The sequence below is a fragment of the Parus major genome, chromosome 18 (genome assembly GCF_001522545.3).
Source record: "Parus major isolate Abel chromosome 18, Parus_major1.1, whole genome shotgun sequence".
NCBI lineage: Eukaryota > Metazoa > Chordata > Aves > Passeriformes > Paridae > Parus > Parus major.
Genome location: NC_031786.1, coordinates 10,330,340 through 10,349,083, shown reverse-complemented (window position 1 = coordinate 10,349,083; position 18,744 = coordinate 10,330,340). Strand labels below are relative to the sequence as shown.

Genomic DNA, 18,744 nt, shown 5'->3' with positions numbered 1-18,744 from the left:
GCCCCCCTCTGCACCCCGACACCCCCTTTTACCCCTCGGAGCCCCCTCCTGTTCTCCGGCACCTGACAGCCCCTCCTGCCCCCCGGAGTCTCCCCCAGCACCCCGGCTTGCTCTTCCTACCCCTGCACTCCCCTCCTGCCCCCGGGATCCTCAGCAGCCCCCAAACTCCCCCATCTCCCCCTCCCCAATGCTCCCCCTGCACACCCCAGGGGCAGCAGAGCCGCTCGGACCCTGTGGGTCCTGCCCTGCCCCGCCAGGGAGAAGTTTGGGAAGTGTGGAGAGGATGGCTCTGGAGCCCCGGGTGCTCCCTGGGGCTGTGTGGGGACGCGCTGGTGGCAGGCAGAGCTCCGCACATTCCCTGTTTCATTCGGCTCCCTCTCCAAATCCCGGGAAATCTGTCCTCGCCTCGGAGAGGCGGCTCGGTGTCCCCTCGGCAGCGGTGTTCCACAGCGCTCATGACAGGCAACGTGGCACAGAAAATCCTGCTTCAAAGCAAAAGCTCGAGCGTCTCTAGCAATCCTCCTTTTGGACAAATGAGTGTTCTCTCTCAGTTCATATTTATTTTATGATGAAAAAGTCCCTCCAAACGATGAGTGCTGCTTGCGTGCCGTGAATCCGAGAGCTGCCTGTGTCTGAACATAAAAATTGGTGAGAGGCTCCTTTAGAAGAACAGTGGTGAGAATCAGGGGGAAAGACCTTAGCTCTAGCAGATAATGCCTCCTAAAAATTATTTTAATGAGGATGTTTTTAATCAAAACTCTTGAAATCATTGACCATATTTTAAAGGCTGAACTTCAGCTGCAATCAACAGAGACTGGGGGAAGGAATATTACTTTTTTACAAGGGAAAAACAGATGAGTGACACAGTTTTTATTTATTTGGGAAGATGTATTTTATTTAGACTTCTCCCTGCAGCGAGGCTGGTTTACATTTGCTGAGGGTCTGGCCCACATATTCCATTCCAAATCCCACCTGCCCCTGGTCCCTGCAAGGATATAACTTGACAGTGTTAAAAACTGCACACAGCTGTGTACAGGTGAGGGTCCTGCAAGTGGCTTAGCCAGAAAATCGGCTCTTTTAAGTATTTTGTTAACTAAGGGATGGTTCCCCAGCTGCCCAGCTCTTCTGGCTTCAAGGCAACTTTGCCTGGGCCTTATCTTCACACTAAATTTGGAAATCTGGGTTGGATGTCCATATGTTACTTCTGCTCCAGCTCCAGCCTGCTGCAGGGTTGGATCCTTCACCCTTGGAAATCAGAGCCAGTGTTGCCAGACTTGTCTGGATTCTTCCTGATGTTTTAATTTCTTTGATGCTTGCTTTGCTTTATTTAGATAAGTTCTGGTGAAATGATTCACCTGTGTGTAGAAGTATGAATGGCAGATTGAGTGCTCGGGAAGCTTGACTTCCAGAGCGTTTTAAGGAGTTGATTGACTTCTATAATATGGTAGCTGGTAAAAGATTATACCTTTCAGAGCTGTGTTACCTGAACTTGATCAACATCAGACAAGGGTTTAAATATTGTGAAGTGCATCTCCTGCATCGGGCTCAGCGCTCTCGGTGCTCTAGCAGAGTGTGAACACCAGGAGAGGGATGCTCTGGCTTTGTCTCTGGCAGCTGCTGAGGGGTAAAACAGGGGAGGAGGAGAACAGGATGGGGTTGGATATTTCTGTCTGTTTGAGATCATGTCAGCTGGAGCGAGGTGTAACATCCAGAGGAATCCTCTGTAGTGGTGGTGAGTCCATTAAACCTCAGTGTGTGTCCTCTGCGAGAGGAGAGCAGCAGATGAGCAGAATTTGGTACAGGGGGCTGGAAAAGCCTCTTGGGGTGGTGTCCCACGGGCAGGGAAGATCAGCCAGGACTTCCCTGCACTTCACCGCGAGCAGGATCGCACTGTAAATTTTACTTCCTCATAAACGCTCGCAGAGCAGTGCCGTGTGTGGATGTTATCCCTCTGCTCATTTCTCAGCCAGCTTTTACAGAAAATCCTTATGAACTCACTTAGAAAGAACATTTTGAGGGAGGCAGGGCTCATTTAATGTCTTTGGATGATAGGAGGGTTTACAAATTCACGGGAGAGCTGTCACTCTGCCGGGGAAGGGAGGGCTGGCCGTGCACACAGAGCTGTGTGTGCAGCTCCGAGCTGGAATCTGCTCCTGTTTCCAGGCTCTGCCACATCCCTTTAAAGCACAGGCACTGCTGTGATTCTGGGCTCAGCAGTGGCAGTCGCTGAGACAGTCATTTCTAGCAGCAGTTAAGTGGAAGTGCTTTGAAAACCAGGAGCTGAAATATTCCCATTTTACAGAAACGCTTGTAATGCTTTCAGTGGAACTGATTTTCTTTTTTCTTTTTTTCTTTTTTTTTTTGTAATTATAGGATTTTTCAGCCTGGCCATATAGAGCTGCCTCTTGCTTTAGGGGTTACCTGGGCTCCAGGTGGGAGCTGGGGCTGGTTTCTGAAAATGACACCCCATATTGTGTGTGCTGATGCTCTCTCACGCGTTGGTGAGGACGGTTGGTTTTGGTCTTGTTGCCAGGGTTGTTTTCTTTTCTCCAGCATTTCTTAAGTGAAATTTAAGAAGTGTTTGCTCTACTTTCAGTATGGGGATGAGTTAGGGAATCTTTGAGCAGGGAATATCAGCTGGTTCTTTCCAAAGCTGAGGAAGTTTTTCTGCAGCAAGAAGGGGTGACACAGAATGTTCTCATTCCGTGGCCATGACCCTGCATCCCCACGCTAGAGAACAGAAATAATTCACAGATGTAGCACTGCTCCACGACCCCTGTTTAGCCTCAGCAGCACTGTCTGCTGAGCTGGGAGTGCACAGATTGGAGCCTGGATAGTCAGCAGCTCAGGATTGAAATATCCCAAGTGCATCCCACTGGCCAGCTGAAGCCACTGGGACACAGTGGCAGTGCTGGCCCTGGGGCACTGGTGGGAGCCCAGCTGCTCTCCTGGGAATCAGCACAGGGATTTTTCCCAGCAAACCAGCTCTGAGTGCTGCTAAAAGGCCTTGTCTGGCCCTGCATGGAGTGTGTGTGAGGGGTGGCAAAGGGAGAAGGGAAACAGGCTCTGTGCTGTGCTTCACTTCACCCTCCTCCCACAGCATCTGTGCTGCTGCAAAGAGGGAAGATATCTGTGCTGCCATTCTCGATAGCCTCTCTGCATCTCCTGCTCTGTGAGTGATAACTGACAGCCTTTGTAAACGAACATCCTTTCCCCAGGTAGAGAGCACAGCTAAATCCATCCATTCCTGGTCGTTTCTGCTCTGTGGCTCTGAATTCCAGCAGGAATCGCCGACAATGGATCTGTTTGCCCACAGATCCAAGGATCTGCTCTGTGTGAGCCTTGAAGCTCAGCAGGGTTTGTGTTCCTGCAGGCTGCAGCTCCCTGCAGCTCCAGGGCCCTGTGCTTGCTGAGGGGCTGCTGGAGGGAGCTGCTTTCAGGTTCTGAGGAGTGCCTTTCTCAGCCCTGCTGTTTGAGAGGGGATCACAGGCAGCTCCTCCAGCTCTGCACTCTGCTGCCGAGGGCTGCTGGAGCCAAACAATCAGACTCCATCCTTCCCCAGGGCAGGGAGGGAGTGCTCTGAACACACCTGGCCACAGGGACTCTGCAGAAGGTTTTCTTTCTTGGATGCTGTTCCTGCTTTCAGTCTCTTTCCACTGATGTGTTTTTTATGCTCTGCCTTTTTTCACTCTGCTCGGACTCACTCGGGTGCCTTTCAGCTGCTCTTTGCCCCGCTTTGAGTTGTTTAATCCTGGTGGTTTCTGAGTCTCTCCTCTGAAGTGCCCTGTCCCTCTCACAGGCACAGAATACAGGACCACAGGTCAGACAGAACTAAGAAAAACCAAGACAGGTGCAGCCATAAAATCACAGAAATCACAGGATGGGGTTGGGAGGAACCTTAAAGATCATCTCATTCCACCTCCTGCCGTGGGCAGGGACATCTTCCACTTGTGACCTCAGAGAAGTTACTCAGAACTAGCTCTGTTTCATACCAACCCTGCACCTGGCAGGACTGGGGGTAACTCCTGAGCAGGGAGAACACCTGGATCTTGTCCTGTTTGCACAGTGAATTGTCCAGATCCCAAATCCAGGCCAGGTGTGTATCTGTGTGCATGTACCTGTACAAAACATTCTTCCTTTTGTTTCACTTCCCCGCACTGGGAAAGCTCCAGTCTGGAGCTCTGGTCGTGGTTTGCAGTTTGATAATTGGGTTTTTTGCCTTGTTTTTCTCTCTGAGTCTATTTTATGAAGAGATTGACTCTGTGGGAGCACAGAGGCTGCCTGGCCACTGCCTTCCTCTGGATGCTTCTGGGCTTCTCCTTTCCCTTTGAACTTCTCCCATTACAAGAGGCCAGGCTCAGAAACCACGCTGCCTCCACCAAATCATCTCAGTGTCTCTAATTCCCATTTATTTGATATTTTCCTGCTTGCTAATTAACTTTTTCTATTAGTCCAACTCCATCACAAGGTGTCGAGGGAATCCAGTGTAGCTCTGAACTTCTATTTCTTTTAGTTTTGTAATCTCTTACATCCTTAAGTAGTAGCAGTTGATCTCTGCCTTTGGAGATCAGATGCCTTTTAACATTTCTGTTTCGCATAAGATCTGAACTTTCTCGGGAAATGAGATCAGGGCGTTTGTTGCTTGCCTTTGCCCCCCCTCACACGGGCAGGCTGTGTTTCCTTAGATCTGGGTGCACTGCATTGCTTGGAGGGCTCAGATATCTCCTTCCCCAGGTGGATAAACACGGAATTCTTCCACAAGAAATGCCGTGCTGTGCTCTGGCTCTCACCACAGCCTCCTTTGTGGTGAGGGCTCTTCAGAGTGCAGCTTTCTTCAGTGAGTTCAAAGCCCCTTAACTGGAGCTTTTTACCCCAAATCCTGAGCAGAGGATTTGGTGTAAAACCAGACCCTTTGTGCCTGGTCCTTCCCCACGTGCGCTCCCAAAGCCGCGTGAGCACCGTGTTCTGTCGCTGTGTTTGTGCCTGAGGACGCCCAGCACAGGCAGGAGCAGGATAAAGAGCTGGGCCATTGTTCTACAGCCTCTCATACCCACCAGGACCTGCTGCTTTTGTTTGCTCTCCTTTCTGTGCTCAGGAGCGGTGCTGTGTTCCTGCCCTGCGCAGCTTCCCGCTCTGCCCTGCGCCCTGATGTCTTTCTTCTCTTCCCAGGGAGTCTCCCATTTTTTCTGGGAAGAGAAGGGGCTGCAGGTGGCTGGGAGGGGGTGGGAGCTGGGGCAGGGGGGTCACAGGGGCTGCTCCTCCTGCAGCCAGCCCGAGCCCCGGTGGCACCTGGGGGCACCGATCCTCTCGTGCCATTCACTGTCCCCAGCAGCCCCACCATGGCTCAGGTGCAGGTCCCGCCCCTGCTGAGGACACTTTCTGCTCAGGGTGACATCTCTCTGCAGAAAACATCCCTTGGAAAGGTTTGGTTTAAGCTTTTAATTACCAAATCTTTACGTAACAGTTTTGTTCTCTTTGGGCCGGCTGTGTTCAGAGGAATGGGCTCACCCATTTTGAGCTCTGTCACTGCTGGAAATTCCTTGCCCACATCCCAGCAATAGCAAGAGATTATTCAGTTTGGACATTGGTGTGAGGTGTGTGAAGTGGTTGTCTTTAGAGCTGGATGAAATTCCAGGAGCTCCCCAAGTTGTATTTGACATTAAGATTTCCCAGGAGACATCTGATTTTTCCTTGCAATGTGCATTTTTGAGAATGAATATTCACTTGGGCTGGGTGCAAATGCTTCACTTGTGGAAAGGTATCCCAGTGTTTCGTGTTTTCCCTTCTTAACTCCATGGGTGAATTCACCTGTCCTTGGAGACACACACACACACAGACTCCCAGACTCATGGAATATCCCAGGGTGGAAGGGACTGACATGGATCATCCAGCCCAACCCCTGGCCCTGCACAGACACCCCAACAATCCCACCCAGTGCATTCCTGAGAGCTCTTTGAGCTCTGCCAGGCATCCACCACACTCTATTCAGGCATGTGAAAGCCCATTCCTGGTGTTCCTGCTCTGGAACAGTGCAGAACTGCTGCTCCTGGCAGTGCAGAGCCCAGTTCTCTCTTCAGCTGGCCTGGGACTGCTGCAGCTCTGGCTCTGCTCAGCCCCTGCACGTCCACAAACAAGGCAGAGCCTCCCGAGGGAGAGCAGCAATTCCCTGGTGGATCAGCTTGCAGTGTGACCTGTGGAGATAAGGGCTGGCCACGGTCAGGGTGATGCCCAGCAGGAGCAGGGGGGATGGCTGAGGCCACCTCTGCCCTGCCAGAGGCTGTGGGACACAGCCCAGGGGATGCCAGGGGCACCTGGAATGTGGGAACCTCCCTGGAATGAGGGAAGCTGCCAGGACTGTCCAGCCCTGGGCACACAGGACCTGGCTGGCAGCACCTGGAATGAGGGAGCTCCCCAGGGCTGTCCAGCTGCAGTTTGGAAGCGTTTGGAGCTTCCCAAGGCACACAGCAGGTGTGGGGACAGGAGCCAAGCCATGAATAATGCACAGCCACCCTCTGTGAGAGTGGCTGGTGACCGAAATGCTGTCCCTCGGAGAGAGCTGTCCCTTCCAGGTGAGCTGGCTCCAGGCTGGATAAATCCATCTCCCGGAATAACTGCCTCTTTCTTCCCCAGTTAGTAACAGAGCATAGGGGAGTCTTTAACCTGGCTTTTTTGGAAGAAGTTGTAGTGAAATCCTGGCTGTGCTGGAGTGATTGGAGTTCTGCCACCAGCTCCATCCCCGCTCTGCTTTTAGCAGCTCCAGCTCAGCCAGGCACTGCTCCTTCCACTCTGCTCTGCCAGACACATTTGGTCATTCTCCTTCCATTCTTCCCCAAGTTCACAGGTGCTTGGAACAGGAAATTCTGTTTCCTAGCACCCCCTTTTTAGGGTCTGCACGAGAGGGGATTTTCAGAAGGCAAATCAGTGGAGTTTTGGGCGTGTAGTCCCTGCACTGCTGGAAACAGGGAGCTCTTCCTCTCCCATCCAGCATCCACAGCCCCCTCACTCCAGTCTCACTTCCCTCAGGCCAGCCTGGTGGAGCTGTCACCAAAGCTCCCCTTTGTCTTCAGCAGCAGGACACCTGTGTCCACACTCAGACTGGTAATTAGTGTAATTAGTGTTGGCAATGTGTGGATAGGGGAAAATGGGACAATACTTTCCCAGACAGGCTGGGGAGGGGGGACAGCAGTGCTCCAGCTACTGTTCCCTCATGGGAAATTCAGGGAGCAGATTCAGGTCCGGGGCTGGGTTAGAGGGGCAGGCTGGTCCCTCCCAGCCCTGCAGCTTCACCTTCTCCCTGACTCCAAAGCCACATTTTGGGATCAAAGTCTGTCATTTCTCCTTCCAGGCTGATGCCCAGCCTTGCTGCCCCACTGTTTCCATCCACACCCTCGATTCCTTTGGATTTACACCAAATCCTCTTGATTTTTCCTTCTGAAAACAGCCACAGCCCCTTCCTTGCCTTGCAGCCCCAGTGTTCATCCCACTGGCTTTCTTCCCAAAGTCCCCAATTTGTCCAGAGTGCCACGGGAGCCATCCCTGGGAGCCTGGCCTGGGCTGCCCAGCCACGGGACACATTCATTTTTGAATGGTTTCCCTCCCAGAGGCCAGTCCAGCTCCCTGGAGCAGTGCCCTGGCTGCCCTGTGGCTGCTCTGGAGCGAAACCTCAGCGCTGGCACGGAGATGACGCCAGGGAAAAGTGTCACAAATCCTTATCTCCGGCAGGGACGGCGACACACTCCAGCCAGGGAGGTTTGTGTTCCTCAGATAAGAGATGTGTCGTCACAGGAAGGTTTCTGGAGTGTCTCATATCCTTGTGCAGGTGATTAGGATGCTGCTGACATCAGTGGGACTCATTGTACCCAAATGGCTGCACACACAGGACCCAAATATTCCAGTGAGTCTGTTCTCCCGGAGCTTTGCAGTGGGCAGTGAGCCAGCTGGACCCAAGGGACTGTCACCAACCAAATCCCTCCTCTTTCAAGTGGGACTGACCTTCCAGCACCTCAGGGCTTTATGGAAATCAGCTGGATCCCACACAGCACCGCGATTGAATTGGCACGGAACGAACCAGCTCCATCCAAGTTGGGCTTTCTCCTCCACCTTAATGTTTTGTTCTGCTGCTTCTGAGCTGTGAGACACGAGGAGGGTGAGGAATGAGCACTCAGGACACTCAGCCTGGGGAGTTTAGGGGATGAGAAGGTGACACCTCCAGCACTGCTGAGCTCACATGGCTTTAGGCACACACTCAAACCAGGCAGGGCTGCTTTGGACACTTCTGTCCAATTTATCTCATGCACCGTCTGACAGGGCAGGCATCACTTTTCTGGGATTTCTTCACTATGTCTGGGACTAAAGGTCTCCTCCCTTACAGGTGTCTGGCACCCAAAATCAAACCTTGTTAGGTTGTGACCAGCAACCAGCCCAGAGAGAGGCTCTTGCTATGATCTCTTCAGGATGAAAACCAAAAAAGGATTGAAACTGTTCTGCCAGGTGCAGCTCTCAGCTGTGCAGTTGTTTGTGGCAAGGATCAGAGACTGAAATGTTGTCCTGGTTTTGTGCTCGTGGAGGGCAGCAGGTTCAGCTCTCAGGTAGGGAATGTCTGTGAGGACTCAGACTCTCCTCACCAGCTTTGGTTGTTCCAGGGAATATTTACTTGAATTACCTTGGTTATGTTTAGTGAGGAGATGTAAACTCTCCGTGCAGGAGGCAGGGAAGGTGTTCTGACAGCCCCTCTCAAGGAGTAACAATCCCAGGAGGAAGGGCAGCAGGATGGGGAGAAGAGGCCTGACCTGCAGTGAAAGGTGGTCCTAGACTCCATCAGAGCAGAAATCAGCTTGGGAGGGAGCTGTGGAGGTCCCTCCTGCTGCCTAAACAAACAAACTTCAGTAGAGGAAACTGTTCATGGCTTTTTCAAGCTGAATTTGATCTCCAAGGGTGGAGACCCCTCAGCCCCTGTGGATCCCAGTGTTTTTCTGTCCCACTGTGATTTTTCCTGTCAAACCACAAGCCTTTTGTCCCCTTTGCCACAGGAGGGTCTCTTTTAGCCTCCTCTGGTCAGGCCAAACACGTTCAGTTTGGGGCAGAACTGTTTTGTTCTGTCCCATTTCCACACCCCCAGTTCCTCCAGCTCCTGTGTGTGCCCCATCCCACCCTGCCCTCTCCAAGCCCCTCCCTGGCTGCCTCCATGAAAACATCTGGAATGAATGGAGTTATCCACCCTGTTTGGTGTTCTCTGGGTGATTGCACTCTCGACACTCGCAGTGTTCAGAGCGAGCCCAAGCCACTGTGGGCCAGTAAAAACAGTGCTGATGCAAATGTGTGCAATGGGAACGTGGCCCTCAGAGTTTCTGCCCTGCAGATGCCATGAAATGCTCCTCTGATTCCTGGTACACCTTGGAGATGCCCACCAAGGGCTCGGGTCTGCCAGCCTGTGATAAAGGGATGTCTCCAGCTGGATGTGCTGAGTGGTGCCCAACAGGCAGAGGGATGGATCCCCATCCTCCCCAGGCAGCAGGGGGCAGGTTCTGGCCTGGAAAAGCCTCCAGGGTTACTGGGGTGAATGAATCCTCTTCTCCTGGGCTGTCACAAGGGGCAGGAGCCTCAGGACCTGCCTCAAGCTGTTCTGCCACTCCTGCTCTCTGTGACCTTGGGCAAGGAGCCAAAGTGTCAGGAGTGTCCTGTAGTGTGGGGACCAGTTATGGACACATGGCTGGGCATGCTGGGGGCACCCACAGCTCTGTGCCAGGCTGGGGGAAGGAATCCAGCAGCTTTGGGGTAACAGCAAACACCAGTTCCTCACCAAACACCAGTTCCTCACCAAACACCAGTTCCTCAATACCAGTTCCTCACCCAACACCAGTTCCTCCTTCCCCCAGGAGCAAACCAAAGGAGTCCTGGCCTGGCACAAGGCTCAGCACCCGTCTCTCATGGCCACCTTCACCTCCCCCTGGGCCTGGCTCAGCGCAGTCTGTGCTCTCCTGTCCTTGCAAACAGCAATCCCTTCAGGATCAGTGTGTGTGCACACCCACATATCCCATGGCTGGGTACAGCCTCCAGGTCTGCTCTCTCTCCAACCAATAAATAATCAAAAAAAGGGTAAAAATATCCTCATTCTGTACAGGCTGGTGCTGAACTAATGTGATCCTCCTCGGGAGCCTCTGAGATCCTCCAAGAGTTCCTTCTGTGGAGCACATTAGTATTGCAATCCATTATGTACAGGGACAGGAGTCTGGAGAGGAAATGATTTGGAAAATGGATCTGACCCAGGTCCCAAACTATTTCTCATGTGAAAACCCAGAAATGTGGCATTTAAGGGATGCCAAGTGGATATGAGCAACACCAGCATCCCCCTCGTTAATGCGCAGTGAGGGGACATCTCCTGACACCTCCCCTGGGATCTGAGGTGACTCCAGACATGTTTCTTGTGCCAGGAGAAAGGAGCTGCTCAAACTCCATCAGCTTTCATGTGCCACTGTCCCTTACAGCCCACACAAACCACCCCTTCCCTGCTTTTCCTAAGGCTCAGGAGTGAATTTGGGGCTACCCTAGGAAAATCAGGGAACTTCACACAGTAATTATTTCACTGTGTCCATGGTGAGGACAAAAGAGAGGAAAAAATCATGGAGTATCCAAGGGGAAACATTGTCTGCAGCTGAGCTGGGTGGCATTGCTTTTTCCTGGGAATATCAGGGAGGATTCAGCCATTAAAGCAATCCCTGATGAGCACAGAGCTCAAGGTAGGCTCAGAGCTGTGCTGACATTAACCCCTGGAAGTTGGTTAATCCATTCTTCTGGCTCGTGGTTCTCCTTTAAAAACCACTCCCAGCACTGCTGGTGCAGAATAAACAGGGATTTCAGGATGTGGGGATCACACTCCTGATCTGAGCCAGTTTGGAAGGAGTTTGGCTTGGGCAGGGCAGTTTTGGTGTCACCTTTAGGAGGTGCCAGGGCTGGGGCCAGCAGTGCTTTGTGTGCCAGGAGCAGGAAATGATAGAGAGGCACCATAACCCTGGGCTGAAGTGAATTACAGAGAGCAGATGAGATACCAAACAATAGCCAGGCAAGCCTGGAAATATTTGCAGCAGATACACTGAAAGAAACAGAGCTTTTAAGCCATATTTTGCAATTTTATTATTATTGCTATCTTTCCTTTTTTTTTTTTCTGTTTATGGTAGAAACCCAGCTGCTCCTGGATTCACGGACTGTGCAAGTACAAATACTGAATTTTAGCTGTGTGAAAATACATTTTTTTTTTCCCCCTTTTGTTTTTCTGTCTCCCCAGGGCTCTGGCTGACATCCTAAGGCAGCAGGGACCAATCCCAATCGGACACTGTGAAAGAGAGACTATCTCGGCCATAGATACCTCCCCCAAAGAGAACACCCCAGTCAGAACCTCTTCCAAAAACCATTACACCCCAGTGCGCACCTCCAAGAGCAACCCAGGTAAGTGCTGCTCTCTCTGTCCCCTCTGGGCTGTGCCAGAAACCTCACCCCGTGCAACAGCAGCCTTTGTAAAGCTAAAATCAGGATGGCAAATGGCTTTAGAAGGCGGCCAGGGGAGTGCAGGGATGGGTGCTGATGGTTCTTTCAGCTTTCTGCTGAGCTCTTCTCTCCAGGCACTTTAAAAATTCACAACTGCTGAGGTAGGAGTGCAGGTTGGAGCTGGAGCTGGTGTGGAGCTGTGTGTTTCCTACAAAACACATCTGCTGGAAGGCATTCCCAGCTCCCTGCACACGGCAGCTGAGGATAGAGAATTCCAAAGGGTTGGGGCTGCCTCGTTCAGGCAGGTGAACTGCAGGGATGCACTGGGACAGTGCAGAGGGTGACCCAGAGGGCACCTCAGACACATCTCCAGGAGCACTGGCCTGGGAATTAGGGCCTACAAAACACATCTGTTGCTGCTTTCAGCTTCTTTTCATTAAAAAAAATTGAATTATTTTTGCCCTGATCTCCCTGGTGGCCCAGGGATTGCATTCTCTTGGCTGCAGACATTGTTCTGATTTATTGAGTGCTCCATGGATGGCTAATTGTCCTGCTTCAGTGGGGTGTGGCAGATTGTCCATCACTGTGGGGCTGGATGTGGGATTCTCCTGCACAAAGATGTGCCCTGCTCCACTCAGGAGCTGCTCCTGGGAGGTTCTGGTGGCAGCTCCTGCCCTGTGCCACACGGGAAGGTTCTGAAGGAAGCCAGTGGCAACTGTGGGCTCAGCTGGGAGGGAAAGGGCCCTTGGCTGAGGCAGGGCTGGTTTGTGGCTGTCAGAAGGGTTTTGGTGCAGTGTGCTCACCCTGTGCACACAGGCCCAGGGGACAGCATCCTCTGAAGCCTCTCCTGCCTGGGAGCAGAGCACGTTCCCTGAGAACTGAGGATTCCTTTGCTTTTCACCCCAAAACCAGGGAGCCCTGTGATTCTGTGTGTAAATTTGGGTCTGTGAGATAAACCCTTGGTGTGGAGAGCAGCCTTCAGGTGAATTGTGTGGAAGAGGGAGGTGCTTCTGCATATCTGAGGTTTGGAGCTGGCTCTGGACAGGACTTGTGCTTCTGTCCCAGGATAGAAACAAGAGGAATGAGAGAGCCTGGCAGCATCAGGGGACAACTGTGACATCACCCCTAGGGTGACAAGGGTCCAGAGAATGAGTCCTGAGGGCTGAGGGAGCTGGAACGGGGCTCAGGCTGGAGCAAAGGAGCTCAGGGGGAACTTCTGGCTCTGCACAAGTCCCTGGCAGGAGGGGACAGCCGGGGGGGTCGGGCTCTGCTCCCAGGGAACAGGGACAGGAGGAGAGGGAACGGCCTCAGGCTGGGCCAGGGGAGGCTCAGGGTGGACAGCAGCAGGAATTTCCCCATGGAAAGGGAGCTCAGGCCTTGGAAATGCCCAGGGAGGTTTGGAGTGCCCAAACCTGGAGGTGTCCATGGAATTGCTGGAGGTGGCACTCAGAGCTCTGGGCTGGGGACAGGGTTGGGATTGGGCACAGCTCAGACTCAATAATCTTGGATGCCTTTTCCAGCCTCAATAATCCTGGGATTCAATGCCTTTAACACCTTCTGGAGACACTCTGTCTCTTCCCTCTGGCTCCCGTTGCTCAGCCAGGGCAGACACATCCAGAAGGAAGGTGCAGAAGGAATTCTTTGCTCACAGCTGAAGGGACCAGCTGGGTGCTGGAAGCCTGGCTTAGGTGTTGTGTTCACTGGCAAATCTGAGAGGAGATAAATGGGAATGTTTGGAGAGGAATTGCTGAGTGCAGAATCCCTGCCTATTGTCTGTGGGGAGCTGAGCACTCCAGGAGGTTTTTAAGGCTTCCTAGGACAGAAGTGAGGCACGGAATGATGCAAGGAGCAGAGCACAGAGCTGTGACCAAAGCACCACCCTGCAGAGTGACACAGCCAGTCAGGAGCTGCTGGTCCTTGCTGAGGACAAGAGATTAAGGCAAAGGGGCTCAGAAAGGAAAGGCAGGATGTGAACAGGACCCAGCCTCTGCTTGGCTGATGTGAGAGGGGGAAAAGGCATCACAGGCAGGAGCCCAGTAAAAGGAGAGCACTCCCAGCACAGCTGGACTGGACCCTCAGCAGCCCCTGCCAGAGCTGGGAAGGGAGAACTCGCCCCAGAGAGTTTGTTCTTGGCTCAGCTGTGGCCACCAACAACTCACAGGTCATGGCAGAGATCACTTACAGAGATCAGGAGCTCATAAAGCAGCTTCACAGGTGGTGTTTGCTTGTAATGTTTCCTTGTAATGTTTAATGGTCAGAGCAGGGCAGTGCTCTGTGGTGTCTGTACTCAGTTACTGAGCTAAACTTCAGATTTTTGTTGGGATTAGGGAACTGTACAAGTGGATGCTAAAATCCTGCAGGTGGGAAGAATTTGGGAAACAAGTCCTAGCTTAAATGGAATAAAGCTGGTCAGCCCTGGTGTGGAGTAGAAAATCACCAATGCTTGTTTCTGTGGGGGAAGGGGAAGAAAGGGAAAAAAAAATTAAAAAAATAAGGAAAAAGGGACAGCTGGAGGAAAAAGAGGCAGTAATATGGAATAGCAGGATCCAGGCAAGGCTCTGCTCACTGGTGCTGCAAATTGGCTCAAGGAGCCCCCAGCTGTAGGGTGTTTTGGAAAGCAGCAGGTCTGGTGGCTGTGGCTTGTGTGAGGAGCCCAGAGCAGGAGAGGTTAAGCAGCCAGAAAGGATTTTCCTCGCTGCCCACTGGCTGGTTGAGTTTTGTGTTTGTTTGACTTGGAACTTTTGTTTCCAAACTTATAATTGGAAGTGTGCCCCTAAGTCTTGCTAAATAAACCTTGGCTTCATTTCTCCATGAGGCTGGCTCGGTGTCAGAGCCAGGATGATTGTGGGTGACAGTGACAAATGGAGGTGGGCTGTGCTGAGGCTGCAGAGTCCCAGCAGAGCAGCCTGGGCAGCTCCTGCTGAGGGCAGGGTGGGGAGGAGCCCATCTCCCACTGCCAGCTGCTGCTCCAACAGAATTCCAGACTGGTTTGGGTTGGAAAGGAGCTTAAAAACCACCCAGTGCCACCCCTGCCATGGCAGGGACACCTTCCCCTGGCCCAGGCTGCTCCAGCCCCAATGTCCAGCCTGGCCTTGGGCACTGCCAGGGATCCAGGGACAGCCACAGCTCCTCACCCTCCCAGGGAGGAATTCTTTCCTTAAATATCTGATCTAAATCTTTCAGCTCAAGACCTTGTGTCCTGTGACTCTATTCCTTCTAAAGAGTCTCTTTCCACCTTTCCTGCAGCTCCCTTCAGGTCCTGGAAGGTCACAATCAGGTGTCCCTGAAGCTTCTCTTCTCCAGGCTGAGCACCCTCAGCTCACCCAGCCTGAAAATGTTTTGGAAGGCCTTTTGGCTTTCAAAATACTTGAAATATTTCAAAGGATACTTGAAGGTCTTTTGGAACTCAAATGCAAAGGGTTGGTTTGCTTTTCTCAAGATGTGGCAAAGCAGAGCACTGAGAGATGCACAGAGCTGGTCCCATGGGACTTTCCTGAGTGCCCTGGGAACAGAGGGGTGGCAGACACCCAGGGTCACCTCATGGGTGTCCTCCACGCCAAGGACAAACCAGAGATGACCCCAAGGAAGGCTTTGAAACATTTGGCTGATGTAAATCACTGTCCTGTCCAAGTGCTGGGTTTACTAAATCCTTATGGATCAGGGGGACTCAAATCCTGCTCCACAGCTGGTACAGATCTCTGATCCTCCAACACAGCATGTGTCTGAAGTGTTCCTTTATCCTCAGCCTCCTGGCTCTTCCACACTGACCCTTTTTTCTTCCCCATCCTGGTATCAATCCCAGCCTGGGAGAAAAGGGATATTCAGGCTGATGTGGGAAGCCAAATCTGTCGAGGACAGGGATGTCCCTGTCACCCCCATGAAATGCTTTCAGCAGTGAGGGGTCCCCAGGTGTCCCCAGCATGAGGCAGGGAGGTAAAATCCATGCCTGGAATTCTGGTACCTCTGACCTCCTCCAGGAGCAGGAGGCTGGGAGGGCAATGACAAGACTTTGATTGTAGGAGGAAAGACTCTGGCCTAGATTTATGTTCTTTTACCACTTCATTCTCAGGAGATCCAGGTGCACTGGTCTGGATGCAGCTCCAGAGGTGCCAGGGAAGGGCTGACCACAGGGAGACTTTTCCCAGTGTTAAAACCTTCTGCTCTTCCCCTGTGCTGGGGGGACAGCAGGACCTGCAGGTGTGGAGAAGAGCTCGTGGCCAGGATCACCACTTGGAATGCAGCAAACAACACAGGCCGGTGCTCTGATTAGCCTGATCTGTCTGGGGAAGGCTTTTAATAAGCTGTTTGAGTCAGGATGTTCCAGAGATGGATGCATCCAAAGTGCTGCTTTCAGCAGTGCCTCGCACCCAGAGGCACATTCTGAGCTTGTTCTGAATGTGAACAAATGCAGGAGAGGTCTTTAATCTTTATGGAAATTGTGGCAAACATCTCCAGCCAAACCCAGAGCAGCGTGGGGAGCGCTCCCACCCTGAGCAGCACATCGGGAGGGGATCTCTGCCCCTGGCCCTGCTCCCCATGGGCTCAGCAGGGCTCTCACCCTTCCCTGAAGCCCAGGGGATCCAGGTTCATTCCAGGTTATCAATTCCTTCCCTAAAGCCCAGGGGATCCAGGTTCATTCCAGGTTATCAATTCCTTCCCTGAAGCCCAGGGGATCCAGGTTCATTCCAGGTTATCAGTGCCTTCCCCTCATCCATCCTTCCCCCTTTCCCCTCTCTCCCTTCCCCCAAATCAGCTGGGCTCTGCTTCAAACCTCTTCCTTTCTTCTTTCACGGAATTAGTGAGCTTCTCCCCCAGATCCCCAGCAACTATTTGAATTAATTTGCCGAGGATCAGTGCAGGGATGTGTGTGGAAGGCGTTCAGTCCCTGCTGTTCGCAGTTTGTGTTGTCATTTACAGCTGTTCAGGGGAACACAAAGCAGGTGTAAAACGATCCCCCGGTCGTTTTCCAGCCCCTGCTCTTCATTCTGAGAAACTACTTAAGGAGCAGGTGGGTGAAGAAATGGGGAAACCACCTGGAAAGCACCCAGAGTGTTTCAGGAACGGGGCTTTTCTTTTCCCCATACTCCTTTTGCCATTCCCTGACATTTGAAAAGAGAGGAACAGAACCAGCTTGAGGATTTGTAGGAACTGAGGCAAGTCAGTCACTCCATCTGCTTTTCCTCCAGCACATCCCATGTTACACAAAGCCCCAATGCCTTCTCTCCCAGGAAAATCCCAAAAGGGTTAATAATGCATTTTCTGAGCCACCCCAAAATGTCAGAGTTTCTGTCTGAGAACATTTTGAGGGGAAGAGTTACTCAGTGTCCTGGCACCCAAAATATCATTGCCAAGGGGAGGATCTGTCCAGCAGGGTGGGGAGAGCTGGATGATGCTGGGATGGGGGAGCTGAGAGAACACCAGCTGCTCTGCTCTGTGGGGTGGGGGATTTGGGATCCTCACCTTGGACACCAGCTGCTCTGCCCTGTGGGGTGGGGGATTTGGGATCCTCACCTTGGACACCAGCTGCTCTGCCCTGTGGGGTGGGGGATTTGGGATCCTCACCTTGGACACCAGCTGCTCTGCTCTGTGGGGTGGGGGATTTGGGATCCTCACTTCCACCATGGCTGCACAGAGATGCTCCTCCTGTATCTGTTCCAGAGGTTGGAAAGTTGGGAGTGTTGTCCTGACCAGTTTTAGAACCCAGAAACAGGAGAAGGGATTGAAAGCCAGGAGAAGGAGCTGGAATGCAAACAGCTTAATTGCCCTGGTTCCAAATGGATCTGTTTAACTGCTAAAAATATTTCTTTGCTTATCTTTTCTTAACCTTGCTGCTTTGGACATCCAACCTGCCCCCTCCACGGCTGCCAGAGGTTGGGGATATTCAGTTGTGAGAGGTTTGGCTGCCCAGGAGCACAGCCTGTGGTCCCAGAGCCTCCTCCTTCCCGCAGCCACACCAGCTGCTGCCTCTGGATATTGGTTTGTTCTGCTCTCCTGAGCCTTTTACTGAGCTGGAAAGTTTTAGGGTAATCTGTGTAAAAGAACCTCTGGGAAAACTCTGCCCCACTAACAAGGCACAGGAGACAACAAAATATCCCTTGTGCAAAAATTATTTGCCAGTGAACTTGGTGGGGGCTGAAAAGCAGCAACATTTACAGTAATTTCTTGTGTCTCACGCCCAAATATCCCCTGTGACTGATGTCAGGGGTTTGTGTGTTAAAGCAGCTAACAAGTGACAAGTCTGAAAAAAAGATTGAAAAAATAAATCAGGAAGTCTGGCTGTTGTGGGGAAACAAAGGAGGAGGAGGTGGAGGGTGTGAGTGTGTACACACAGAGAGGATAATCACACTCACAGGATCCACACAGCCACGACACAGCAGCAGCAGCATCCAGAGCCACAGAACAAGCACCAGGTGCTGCTCCAAGAGTTTTGGTGGAATTTAGCATTCCTTGGGCAGAGAGCTGGCCACAAGGCCAGCACGGTGCTTATCAGCCAGGAGATATCTGAAAGCTGGGGGTTACTATGGCAACAGCTTTAATTTTTTTTTTCTTTTAAGCCAGACTAATGGTAGCTGTGAAGAGGAGGGAGGGCTAAACTGATAGATTTACTCTGAAACAAAACCTCCCCGTGCAACTTGGCCTGCTGAGAGCTCCACACCAAACCACAGGGATAATGTGGAAGTGCACTGAAGCAGGATTTTCTGGCACAGTGCTCTAGTGGAGAAGAGGAATTGATGTGGAAAAAGTCATGGAATCCTGTGCAGGCTGTACCCCACACATTGGAGGGACTGGGGGGCTCTGGGGGTGCTCTGAGTGATGCTGAAATTCTTCCACAGCAGCTCCCAGGTCCCCCCTGCACTCCACTGGGAGCACCAGGCCTGGTTCTCAGCATCCCAGAATGGTCTGGGTGGGAAGGGACCTCACACCCACCCAGTGCCACCCCTGCCATGGCAGGGACACCTTCCCCAGACCCAAGCTGCTCCCAGCCCTGTTCAGCCTGGTCTGGGGCAGGGATCCAGGGGCAGCCCCAGCTGCTCTGGGCACCCTGTGCCAGCCCTGCCCACCCTGCCAGGGAGGAATTTCATTCTGATATTCAATTGAAATCTCTCCTCTTTTAGTTTAAAACCATTTCTCCTCGTCCTACCACTGACTGCCTGGTATTTGTGACACCTGCTAAGTGAAAGAACAAATCCTGGGGCTGATGGGATAATGGGATCCTGGGAAGTGGGATGGATGGATGGATGGATGATGGATGATGGATGGATG

General features: G+C 52.2%; 1 protein-coding gene across 1 annotated transcript in view; it reads left to right on the top strand.

Annotated features, from left to right (window-relative positions):
* The window catches only part of SHISA6 (shisa family member 6), a gene marked incomplete at its 5' end in the record, with an annotated part of 179,017 nt that overhangs the window by 1,678 nt on the left and 158,595 nt on the right, over positions 1 to 18,744 (top strand). Inside the window, one exon of the mRNA XM_015645357.3 lies at positions 11,282 to 11,442. Coding sequence (XP_015500843.1) covers positions 11,282 to 11,442 — 161 coding nt within the window. The remainder of the gene's footprint in view (positions 1 to 11,281; positions 11,443 to 18,744) is intronic.